Source organism: Vicia villosa, linkage group LG5 (genome assembly GCF_029867415.1).
Source record: "Vicia villosa cultivar HV-30 ecotype Madison, WI linkage group LG5, Vvil1.0, whole genome shotgun sequence".
NCBI lineage: Eukaryota > Viridiplantae > Streptophyta > Magnoliopsida > Fabales > Fabaceae > Vicia > Vicia villosa.
The window spans coordinates 26035050-26048767 of NC_081184.1; the positions used below are offsets into that span (position 1 = coordinate 26035050).

The window sequence follows — 13718 nt, forward strand, 5'->3', positions numbered from 1 at the left end:
TTTTTCACAAAATTTTATAACACTATAAAAATCATTTTTAAAAAAAGCCAAAACAAACGGGCCCATAAAGTTACTCAACTAGAGAATAATCTACTTCATATTTTTGATTACAACACCAATCATATTCACTCAGCCATGATTGCAATGAGTCTCGTCTTGTCCTTGGAAACTCCATATATTTTTGATCCCATTCTTTATCCCAATTATACACACTATATTTGTTAAAATGAAAGTCAACTTCATACACAGAGTTACTCTCATATCCCCACCTATTTGGGTTGCTCAATGACTTACAGCATTTTCCCTTAACATGAAACAATGCAATGTCACCCAAGCTTTTCAATGCAACATACCTCATGGTTAACCAGTCTATCTTGTAAACTGCCCTGTCAAGCCTGCCAAATCTAACAGGATTTAATCCAACCACTAAAAGTTGCTCGTCATAGTTAACCAAGTAAAGGTTTGAAAAGGTGACTATATTGGGAGTATTCTTCAGTTTTCGAAATTTAATAATTGCCGAATTTAAACTGACTACACCTATTCTGCCCTTGTTAGTCACAGCATATATTATGTTATTCAAAACCATAATGTCATGAATCATCTCTCGCTTTCCTTTTCTGAAATAAGTAACCCAACTATTATTTCGAGACTGATAGGCATACAAACTGCCATACTTTTTGCATAAAACCAATAACACAAATTCCTCAGAGCATTTTTGAAAAGCAAGCAAGCCATGAAACTGATCAATGGTGTAATCAAATCCAAAGAGTGATGATGAATTGATTACCTTCTTTATCCTTGTAAATGGATTGATTAGGAGACATGTTGAATTAGTTTTAATAATAAAATATCCACTAGAATAACCAACATACATAGGGCGAGTGAGTTTGGCGTAACTCACCATCTTCCTCATCATCTTCTTCAAGTTATAAACCTTTTTATTGGGTAGGCTAATAAAGCAATTTGGTCGTCCCCTGCGAGGATAACCCGAAATCTCAACAAGAAATGGTTCTTGAGATGACAAGAAATTTGATTTATAAAAAGTCCTCCAATTCTTGCATACACCATAAAATTGAAAGAGCTCCTCAAAATCAAGTTTTTGCGAAATGGCATCCAGCACATCCCAAGGAAGTTGACAGATCTCTCCTAACTTCTCATTTTTTCCTTTGTATCACAATAATAATAATGACAATGTTAGTATTCATTCTGAAACTATTTATATAACAGAGACACCCTAAACATGATACCGAACGACAGTGACACCAACGCGACACCCTAAACATTTTTTATTTTCTTTTGATTATAGAAGATAATATTTATGAAACAGATACACCCTAAACATGATACCGAATAATACTGACACCGACACACCAACATCTATAATAATTTAAAAAATAAAAAAAATTAAAGATAATCACAAATTTCAGTGTAGGTGCCGTCGATTTACATAGTAACATAGCACAACATGGTTAAAAATATTAATTATAAATTAGTAGTCCTAACCAGTGGTGTCACGTGGAAATGTGATTCGATGTTCCTTTGGCATGAATTTGTTGAATTCCACAACTAAATCTACATGTCCTTTAAACAAGCTCTTGACTTTTGCTTTGAGTCCACTTATATGAAGAGAGTTCTTGTGAATTCTCTTAGCACTGAAATCTCTTAGGACTTTTATAAATCGATCATAATTTTTCTTGTCATATTTAAATGCAACTTTTACTGCCTTTAGAAACCCTAATGCATCATCAGTGTCACATCTTCTAGAGTTCTTCATTGAGAAAATAATTCATTCAGTTTAGTTCATTCCAATTGAAAACAAAAGTAACAAAAATATAAATGATTCTATACATACCGTTGTTTTCGAACTCTGATTTTTATTTGCACAATTGAGCAGTTGCAGCAAGGGTTTAGAAAGAGACATGAAGAAAATAACAGTTGGTATAGATTAATAGTTTCACGCCCAAAGGAGAAGAAGATAACAGATGTAAAATCTATGAACCACTTTGAGTGACTTTGTGGAGCCAAACCTACTTATATATATATAAGTTAGTGAAGAAGTGGATATATGGGTTGGTGTTTTTTTTTTTTTTTTGGAATTAGGGCTTGGAATCAAAAGCTTTTATTTTTATTTTTAGGGTTAAATACGTTTATAGTCCCTATAAATAACCGACACTGTATTTTTAGTTTCTATAAAATTTTTCTTCAATGAATGGTCCTTCTAAAAGTTTTATGTATGCAATTTCAGTCCTGTTATTTTCTAAAATTTTAAAAATTGATTAATTATCCTTTAATTTTTAAATTTTTGAATAATTTTTTTTATATTTGTTTAGAATACTGTAAAATATTTATTTACCAAGTTTTAGAATTTTATAAAACGAGAAGAATTAAATATGAATTTTTCAAATTTCAAAAAATAGTGATAAAAGTAATGAAAATCTCAACTTAAAAATTAAATTTTGAGTTTTTTTTTTTTCAGGAACTTTTTAAAACATTATGAACATGTCTGCAAAATAATCATTCTAAAATACACATTGATTTGACAGCAGAGACTGAAATTACATGTATAAATATTTTAGAAGGACGATTCATTGAAGAAAAATTTTATAGAGACTAAAAATGCAGGGTCGCATATTTATAGGGACTAAAAACGTATTTATTAACCCTTATTTTTATTATATTTTGTTGAAATATATTATGCTAAATAAAAAATTGTTTTTTATTTAAGTAAAAAAACAAATATATTGATTTAATAGCACATTTGCAAATATTTTAAAGAGGGAGTGATTGTGTTTGTGTACAAAAGCAAAACAATTAAATGTTTTTCCAATTTTTTTAGCTGGAAGAGTTCAAAACTGAAAACGTAGCGGGAAACCCTAAAACTTGAAACTGATGGTTCCAAAACCGAAGTTCAAACCAGGCGACACGGTGGAAGTCAGCATCGACCGTGGCGGCGGCGTCTACGGCTCATGGTTCACCGCTACCATCATAAGGTGGATCTCCTCGGACAAAATTTTGATCCAATACCGTTACCTCTACGTAGCACAGACAGTTGTCCGTCTTCACCAGATCCGACCAGTGCCGACGCCGGATACCATCTGGGAATTGAAATCCGGCGACAAAGTGGAGGCGTTCCGTAAATTGCGGTGGTGGGAGGGCCACGTCGTCAAAGATTTAGAGAATGGAAAGTTCAGTGTGCGTTTTACTGACTCGGAGAAGTTTCAATGTCCAAAATACCTTCTTAGGGTTCCTCGCCAGTGGATCAATCAGACTTGGGTTCCCCCAATCACCCTCGAATCAATCCAAAACTATAAGGTAAACATGCATCGTAATAAGTCGTCTCTGTATCTATGACACAGACACAGACACTTGTGATAACGTTGAATTCTTTTATCTTTTTATATTATTATCAGTATCTATGTATCAGTGTCAGAGTCCGTGCTTATCATGCTTACATGTATCTGTTTAAATTGTTTATCCGATCAGAAACTAAAGATGGCAATGAAAAGAGATATTATCAGTGAATTGCCCGACACCATGTTGCTCCACATAATGAGCTTGCTAGAAACACGAGACGCGGTTCGGACATGCATCTTGTCGACGCGATGGAAGGATCTTTGTAAACGTCTCACTACTCTCATATATACTCTACCGAGACTCCGACCCGAGAACCGAGTCAAAAATTTCAAGAGATTTAAGTGTTGGGTTATCTCTACTAGAGATCAATCATGTCCCCTACTTAATCTTACTATTGAAACTTGTTTTCAAGAAAATGAGAAACACCTTTATAAACTTGTAAAACATACTCTTTCTAACAATCTTCAACACTTGAAAATTACATGCATCCAACTTTTAAATGCAAATCTAAGTTTTCCCCTTTAATATTAGCCTCTCACTCTCTCACATTTCTCAACCTTTCTGTTAGCGAGGGTGGAGAGAAAATAAACTGTCCGAAATCTCTTCGATTACCTGCATTAAGAACCCTGCATCTCGAATGTGTCAGCTTTGTTGCAACTGATAATCACTCTGCTGACCCCTTTTCAAACTGCACTATGTTAGATGTTTTGGGGCTCAGGAATTGTTGTTTGAATGAGGATGCACAAGTCTTTTGCATATCGAATCATACACTTTCCAGTTTAACTGTGTTTTGCGTAGAAACTCACCAATTATGTCTTTCTACTCCAAATCTTAGTTCTTTCACTATCTTAGACCATTCTGTTTTCTATCAACGTTTGTCATCAACGTGCGATCTTTCTCTTCTGCATCAAGTTAATATCAATAGCCTTAGATGCAGAGGCAAATTTCCAAACTTGTTAACATGGCTGCAAGTGCTCGCCACCAACGTAAAGATTTTGACATTCAATGATGCTGCTGTTTGTACAATACTATATGTAAGTCGTTTTAGTACTTTCACCTTTTTATTTATTTATTTTGTTTAATGTAGACGATATCTCTGCAATCATGCAAAATATAAATTTAAACCTTTCGAAATTTCACTCTAATTGTGCAGGACCTCGAATATCCCACTTCAAAGAAAGCTCAGCCTCCATGCTTTGAAAGATTGGAGTCGTTGACAGTGTTTTTGAACTACAAGTATCAATTTCATGACGATGAAATATTCATGTTAGCAGATCATTTGTTTCAAAATACTACTCCCATCCCTAAAGTTTATATTAGAATTAGTAGATAACTTTCAAAACATTACTCCAATGCCTAAAGTTTATATTAGAACATTTGTTTTACAAACGATATTGATGATTTTGAGGGTTGATGCCTCAACCTTTTTTTCTTATTTGTTTTAATATTGTTTATTCAGTACATGTTGACTAGATAACATTTGGCAAGAAAAAAAATCTTTTTAAAAATTTTAATTAATAATTTTTAAGAATTTAAAAGACATGTACTAACAGTGTAAAATAACTTTACATTTTCGTTCAATAATAAACCTACAATCTACCATATTATTTAAATAATTTTAAAATATAAAAATAATTTGATAGAATGCACAATATTTATTCGTTGCTGGTGTAAAATTATTTTACACAAATTAATTTACACTTTAAGTGCATTTTCTATCTTCTCAATTTTTAATTAGAAAATAGATTATGGAACATAAATGTTTGTTGACGTCTTTATGCTATATAACTTTATGCAACAGTAACGAAGAAGATGGAGGTTTTATAAAAATAAAATTTGAGGAAAATTGAAAGTCTAATGGATGTGGTTTGACTTTAGTTGGTTGTGCATATGGATTAAATGTTGGAACTTGGCCATTCAAATATGTTGTGAAATGAAATAAGTGCCAACTTATGAAAGATTATTTCTAATGTCTTGAAAACTTGTTCATCGACCATCTCTTGATTCTATTTAAAATGATTGAATAAATATTAGATTGAAAATTTGAAATAAGTAATTCTTAAAATGTCTTTAAAACGTTTCATTCTTATTAGGGAGTGAAAAACGGGCATATTCCCTCTGTTAAAGTCGACATAAAAAAGTCTAGAAAAAAAAGGGCGGGATGGAATATTTGAGTACGCGAGTTTAAAACTATGGTCCGCCCCGTGCTAAATGTGAGAATGGAATTGGGTGGGCCTGCGGACAATGTACTTTATAAGCCTAAATAAAAATACAAAAAAGTCACTAGTCAGTATCTCTCTAAAAAATCTTTTTTTTTTAAAAATTTTCTTTCACTAAAAGTTTAGTCGAAGTGCTTTTCGAGAAAGTCCTTTTGTGAGTGAGGAAATTGTAATTCTGAAAATGTAGTTTTGTAAGTTCACAAGGGAAGTTTCTAGGTTGAATATTTTATCCACTTATGAATCATTTGTTTGGGTTCGAAGCTAAACCCGTAAAAAGTTTTGGTTTGAGATTTGTGTGATCAAGTCTCTGTTTAAGTTTGAGATCAGCCAAATGTTAAAATCTCATAGGTTCTTGGTTAGCCGTGATAAAACCAAGATTATGTTCAAGCTTAGCCTGGTATTAAAAGCTTGGTAAGATTCGAGAGAAGCCCGTGATAAAATCTCTCAGCTTGTTGGTTAGCCTGTGATAAAACCAAGATTAGATTCAAGCATAGCCTGGTATTAAAAGCTGGGTAAAGGTTCGAGATAAGCTCGTGATAGAATCTTCCAAGTTCTTGGTTAGCCCGTGATAAAACTAAGATTTGACTCGTGAGCAAAACTCGGTATTAAAAACTCTTCAAGGTTCAAGATTAATCCGTAGTAAAATCTTTGTTTAGAAGCTTTAAGACTAACAACTCCAAAATTCTTGAAGAAAGAGGTTTAACCATTTCGATCCATCATTTAGAAGGAAGACTCGCCGCTTCACTCCCCAGTTTATTGTTTCGTTGAAATTTAGTCATAAATTTTATTTTCCTTGCATAATGGGATTCATGAGCTATACCTACTAAAAACTCTCAAGTTTAATTGGATGCTCTCAAGATCAATTTTCGGGACATAACTAAGTCGTTTTTGACTGAATTTGTATAATTCCCGTTGTTTTTATTTTATCCCTTAAATTTTTTATTTCTGTAGTTTATATTCTACAATTTTATTTTCAACTACATATTTATAACCTTTTCTAAAAATGTTTTCAAACTTTGATCTGGACCTGAAAAGTTTTTCAAATCCAAGTTTTTTAGAAACATATAATTCACCTCCTCTTGTGTGTGAAGTCACATGTCAAGCACCAAGGACAATAAAAGAGAAAAAGAAGAATCCCCAAAGAAGAGTTAGTCCTCTAAGAAGACGGTTGATGTCGTAGCTGGCAGAAAAGGAAAGGAAACATGTAGTGAAGAAGACGAGGGATGTAAGGGAAATCATCCATATATGACCTCTATAACCAGTGGGACCCCTAATTAAGGTTAAACTTGTAACACCCCATATTTTCTACTTTTAGTTTAATTGGAAATTAAATTATTATTTGGAATTATTCGGTATTTTGTGGAATTATTTAGAAAGAATTATGAGATGGGCTATTGGGCCAAGTGTAGTGTTAGTAAAGAGGGGGTGCTATGTTAGTAAAGCCCTTTACAAATTAAAATGTTATTTTTCATAAATAATAAGGAAAATTGGGAGAAAGGAAAAAGGAACGTGAAAAGCAGAGCAGAGGAGATGAGAGATTGGAAAGCTGGTACGTGAAGAGGAACAAAGAGGAAAAGAACCAATCAAGAATCTTTGGCTAAGGTAAGGGGGGACTCTCTGGTTATCATCTATTATCGTGTTCTTAGATAATAATATTGATTAGGGATGTTGTTGAGTCAATTGGATTATATGGTAGGTTTGGGGAGGTTATGAATCGATGAAAATTGCATGGATTATTGATTGATTTATGTGTTGTTTTGATGTGTGATGATGAATAATGATGCAATTGATGATTAACTGCCTGTATATGATGTTTGGAGTTAGTTTTGGACTTAAATTGGGCGAGATCGCAGGATCTGACGCAGACCCGAAAGTCTGTGAAATCGCCAGTTCGTGCCGCGTCCCAGTGTTGGCGCCGCGAAGGCGTACTTATTTTCTCGTTTCGCGTCGCGTGCATATGTTGCGCCGCGAACTCGTTTGTGTGGTTCAGGTCGCGCCGTGAACCTTGGTTGCGCCGCGTGCTGTAGCGATCGTTGTTTTCTTGGAAAAGTTAAATGATGTGTAACTTTCGAACCGTAGGTCTGTTTTTAGTGTCGTTTCGAGCACGATGAATCTTACGAGATGGTCTACGTGTTTAAATGATGGAATGAGGTGTGAATCCAAATATTTTTAAATATGATTTTTATTTCTTGGTGAATGATGTATTGTACATATATGTGATGAGATGTGTTAAATACATGCTATGTTGAAATATTAATCATGTGACGATTTGTTTAATTGGATGATGTATTGTTGACATATATGATGAAATGTGACAATATAAGATGTTGTTTTGAAAAACATTATGATGTGATGATTTGTTGAGAATTATATGATGATGATTGATTGTTGTGGAATGATGTGGATACATGTGTGTTCTTCTTATTGATGATGATGATTGATGTGGACACATGTACGTTCTTTAATGATGATGATGATGATTGATTGTATTTGAATGATGCTAATGTATATAAACATACTTTGATGATGATGATGATGTTGATGATGATGATGAAATGAGTATTTGACGATGTTACTCATTAGACTTGACGATGGTATAAGTATGTTCATGTATGTTTGCATTCATTCATGTTCATTGATGATACTGTATCCATAAGGGTGTGTTGGACCAGTGAAGGGCATGATTCCCATTGTGTGGAATCTGTGCTGGCAGGGCCGTATCTTGATGATGTTGGATCGGTCATGGGTTATTCCCATTTGATGAGGTTGGTACCACATGCATAGTGTCAGTTCATACATATGCATACTTTTATAACATGATTGGAAGTATTCCAGTGTTATAAATATTGATGATGTGTTGGTTGCGTGTTTTGTTGAATTAATGTTGAGTATAATTGTCAGTTTGAAAGATGTGTTCTGTTAGCATTTGTGTAAATGATGAACGTTCCTGATAATCTGAATATGATGAAATTGGGTGAATGATATAACTATGATGTGTTGTTATTTAAGATGCAATAACATTTGTTAACTGTGATGAGACTCACCCTTACTGTTGACATTTTCAGATTGAGGATAGTTGCTTTCGACTTGGTGAGGATTAGCTCATAAGTCAGTGTATTAGTGTAGCGTCAGGTGTCATGCTCTGATATTGTAACACTGGGGGAACGCTAGTTTAAAGTTTATGATGATACTCTATCGTGTTGTTATTGTATTAATTCTGTGGGATATTGCATAGATGATGTTATGCTTATCCGTATGATGAATTTTCCGATGTGTTAACATGAGATGTTTATGTATTATGATGAATTGTTCCTTTGTGAACGCATGACAATGAAGTTATGATAGATTTGTTTTAATTGGAATTGTGGCACCCTTGTTTTCATGTTTTACTCTGAATTATTTTATTAATTTCCGCGGGGTTTAGAAGGGTGTTACAATAGTGGTATCAGAGCAGGTCGGTCCGTCCGGCCAATTGTCGAGTCAGTTGAGTTGCACGACAGTTGAATACTGTCGGCGTATTATCCCTTGGTACGCGACATGTGAGTGAATCATTGTCGGTACTTGTTTGTTTGTTGCGGGAGTTGGATTGAAACAAGTGGGGGAGAAGCTTTGCTTCTCGGTTATGTTTCAGTTGTAAGATGATTGATTCAGTAGGCTATTGTTGGCAACAGTGCAAGTGTTGTTGGAGTTTGTTGTTTCCCGAATTGAAGGTGACTTGGAATTAAGATTTGACTGGTAATTGAGTTGGAACATCTTGAAAGAAGATGATTAGAAGTATTTCGTGATTAATTGTAGGAGAGGAAAATTAGAAAGTTGCGATGTGTCAGCTCTGCTGGTGTGCTGCGAAGTTGTCAGTTGAGTAGCCTTGCGTCTCGGAAGAGGTTCAGTTACGAGTTTGCAAGGAGGATTGCTGTCGTGATGTTTCAGAAAGCGGACTTCGGCAGGGGAATGTGTCACTTAAGTTATAAGAATGTTTGGAAGTGAAGAGATACGATGAGGGGCTGTTTGGAATGTGATCGAGTTGAAGAGAATGAGTTTTCGAGTGAGATTTTCGTAAGCAAAACGCAGGAAAATTGCTGAATAGCTGCAGAACTTCGAAAATTCATAACTGGAGTTCTGGACATCCGAATTGAGTTCCGTTTGAAGCGTCGGAAATCTAACGAGATGAACTTTGTTATACAAATAGTTGCAGCAACTGTAACGTATTTAATTGCGATAGAATGACGTCGGAAAGAGGTGAAGTTACGGTTACTCTTGTTCTTATAACTAGACTTGTTTATTGGTACTGCACGGGATGTCAGTGTCAGTGTTGAACGGATTGAAGGAATAATTAGAAGGTTTGTTGAGAAGTAATTTTAAGAATTGTATGTACCATTTGAAGAGTTTTGGGAATACCGTATAGAGCGTCGCTGCATGATGTCGATGTTGCATTTCGGATAACGACGAAAAATTCATATCTTGGGTTCCGAGTGTCAGATTGACGTGTCGTTTGAATCTACGAAGAGGAGAGATTATGTTCTACCTTATGGGAGAGTTATAAATACAGTAGATTGATCCTATAAGGAGATATTGTGAAGTCGATTAAGGAAGCGTGAAACTTGTTGAATAGGAATGCCGACTACCATGATTGTTTGAAACAAAATTGAGTGGAACATGTTGTTGATGAGATGTTCGGTAATAAAGATGGTTTGAGGGCCGATGGATTTTAGTGAGAAGTGAATTAGTTGTAAAGATGGGAAAACTTTAGAACTCTTGGAATCGTATTTGTGATGGCGAAGTAACGATAAGTATAAAAGAAGAATTTTAGAGGATTTCTGACACCTATTGATGTGAGGAAGACTTCGTTGAGATTCCGAGTGGAATGATATTTGGACGTGAAGCATGTCATGGAATTTGGATTAAAACCACGAGTTATGAATATGGTCTTGGTCTTGCAGGTTAGTTGTATGGTTCAGGATTCGAAGTGTTTAGTGATCATAAGAGTTGAAGTACCTCTTTGGTCAGAAAGGGGCTTAATATGAGGCAGCAGAGATGGTTAGAGTATATATTTTTTAGGATTAAGATTTTGGTTTGAATTACCATCCTGGTAAGAAAAATGTTGAGATATTGTGTTGCGTAGGAAGTCTTTAAATATGTCGGTGCTAATGGTGAAGGAGTTGGATTTAATTGGACAATTTAGAGACTTGAGTTGGTATGTGAAGGTGATCCTAATAGTGTTATTTTGGGTATGCTAAGGCTGACTAGTGGTATTCTTGACGAGATTAGAGAAGGTCAGAAAGATGATGTTGAGTTGATCGATAGGTTGACTTTGAATTACCAAGGTAAAGGCGGTGAATTCAGAATCGACGGGAATAATATAATGAGGCTGAGTGATTGGATTTGTGTTTCTGATGTTTTGAGCTTCGGAAGAATATTCTAGAAGAAGGACACCGTAGTGGATTATTGAACTATGACGATGTTAATGAGTTTGGGTGCAAACTCTGAAATGGACACTATTATGTAGTAACGACGGTTTATGCTTAAATATGATTTTCAACTATCTATTGACAAATTTAGGACTTGATCACCCTAAATCTCTTGTTGGTAGTAGATGGAATCATATAGATGAGATGAGCTTGTTTTGTTACCTTAATGGTATAAGATGTGATGAATGCGAAGCCGTGGGAATAATCACTCACTATGTTGTGTGAATTTATGAAGAGGTGAATATGAAAGAGTGCAACATGATGGACAAATGACTTAAGACGAGTAATCATAGTCGCACAGCGAAAGTGTGATGTGGAGTAGTGTTATGAGTACTACTCGTGGGAAGTGAGGAATTAATATGTCAGGAGCTTACATAGAGAATATGTGTTGATCTATATGTTGGATTTAGAATCCAGTGGATGTAAGGATGTCGTGTCGAAGAATTATAACTCTTTTGAATAATTGCCGAGATGATGAATATGCTAATACGGTTGTACGTAGTTAACGAGTATGTATTCGGCGAAATTAAAACGAAGAATTGATACTATATGATGCTGTAATAATTTTGTGTTGTTATTAAGGTGATATTGTAGATTCCAGATATAATGAGTAATTACACTCTATGAAGGACGAAGTGGATTTCATTCTTAAAAGAGAGTGGGACTCAGTTGGGCTATTTTGTAAGCAATGGTATATTGATGCTAACGAGTGTGACTATAATTAAAGTAAATCAGGAATTGGTTTTCGTTGGATGCGAGTAAGGATTGCTAAGTGGAATATTAGTACCATGAATAATGAGGAATGATTCTTGGACGAATGAGTAAAGAGAGTCGGAATCGGGTGAAACTCAGAAATCTATTTGGTATAGATGATTGTGATGTGTAATCAGAGTAGTGCGGAAAAAGCGGAATGTAACGTGTTGGATAATTACTGGTGTGACTTAAGAGGAGTCAGATAATTGGAATTCAATGGTATAGGAATATGAGTATTGAGTTTCTTGAAGGAAGCGGTTGGTGAAAAGTGTAAGTATTACCTTATCACTCAGATGGAAAAGTGTGTCTGAGGATGATAAGTTTGGTAGATGGTATGCATCCCTACAGTGTTGATCAGTGTGATCACACTATGGATTGTGTAATTGTATTACTCAATTCTTAAGCGTATTATATAGGTTGTACCTCAATGTTCTATTGTTAACCTTTTGGAGATATAGCGAGTGGTATCCTTTTGGATGGTCAAATGAGACGTAAGAACTGGGATTTGAATGTATGAAACATGTTTCCTGTTGGTTATGTCAGATGGATTTTTGAGGATTGACTGATGGTAATGTTAATTGAGAGCTGGAAAGTCAGGTGAATGACTCTTATACGAGCTGGTTACTTGAGGTATGTTTTCGAGGACGAAAACTCTTTTAGTGGGGGAGAGTTGTAACACCCCATATTTTCTAATTTTAATTTAATTGGAAATTAAATTATTATTTGGAATTATTTGGTATTTTGTGGAATTATTTAGAAAGAATTATGAGATGGGCTATTGGGCCAAATGTAGTGTTAGTAAAGAGGGGGTGCTATGCCCTTTACTAATTAAAATGTTATTTTTCATAAATAATAAGGAAAATTGGGAGAAAGGAAAAAGGAACGTGAAAAGCAGAGCAGAGGAGATGAGAGATTGGAAAGCTGGTACGTGAAGAGGAACAAAGAGGAAAAGAACCAATCAAGAATCTTTGGCTAAGGTAAGGGGGACTCTTTGGTTATCATCTATTATCGTGTTCTTAGATAATAATATTGATTAGGGATGTTGTTGAGTCAATTGGATTATATGGTAGGTTTGGGGAGGTTATGAATCGATGAAAATTGCATGGATTATTGATTGATTTATGTGTTGTTTTGATGTGTGATGATGAATAATGATGCAATTGATGATTAACTGCCTGTATATGATGTTTGGAGTTAGTTTTGGACTCAAATTGGGCGAGATCGCAGGATCTGATGCAGACTCGAAAGTCTGTGAAATCGCCAGTTCGCGCCGCGTCCTAGTGTTGGCGCCGCGAAGGCGTACTTATTTTCTCGTTTCGCGCCGCGTGCATATGTTGCGCCGCGAACTCGTTTGTGTGGTTCAGGTCGCGCCGCGAACCTTGGTTGCGCCGCGTGCTGTAGCGATGGTTGTTTTCTTGGAAAAGTTAAATGATGTGTATCTTTCGAACCGTAGGTCTGTTTTTAGTGTCGTTTCGAGCACGATGAATCTTACGAGATGGTCTACGTGTTTAAATGATGGAATGTGGTGTGAATCCAAATATTTTTAAATATGATTTTTATTTCTTGGTGAATGATGTATTGTACATATATGTGATGAGATGTGTTAAATACATGATATGTTGAAATATTAATCATGTGACGATTTGTTTAATTGGATGATGTATTGTTGACATATATGATGAAATGTGACAATATAAGATGTTGTTTTGAAAAACATTATGATGTGATGATTTGTTGAGAATTATATGATGATGATTGATTGTTGTGGAATGATGTGGATACATGTGTGTTCTTCTTATTGATGATGATGATTGATGTGGACACATGTACGTTCTTTAATGATTATGATGATGATTGATTGTATTTGAATGATGCTAATTTATATAAACATACTTTGATGATGATGATGATGTTGATGATGATGATG

At 34.9% G+C, this 13718-nt stretch overlaps 1 protein-coding gene and 1 pseudogene across 1 annotated transcript; one reads left to right on the top strand and one right to left on the bottom strand.

Moving 5' to 3' along the window:
• Positions 1-70: 70 nt before the first annotated feature.
• On the bottom strand, positions 71-904 carry LOC131604397 (uncharacterized). The gene has a single exon (XM_058876840.1). The coding sequence runs from the start codon at positions 902-904 to the stop codon at positions 71-73; it is 834 nt and encodes a 277-aa protein (XP_058732823.1).
• Positions 905-2888: 1984 nt separating this feature from the next.
• Positions 2889-4687, top strand: LOC131604399 (F-box/FBD/LRR-repeat protein At1g78750-like; annotated as a pseudogene).
• Positions 4688-13718: the final 9031 nt, after the last annotated feature.

What these genes read in the sequence shown, in the direction of transcription:
- LOC131604397 (XM_058876840.1), bottom strand. Translation starts at nt 904, where the DNA reads ATGGTGAGTTACGCCAAACTCACTCGCCCTATGTATGTTGGTTATTCT.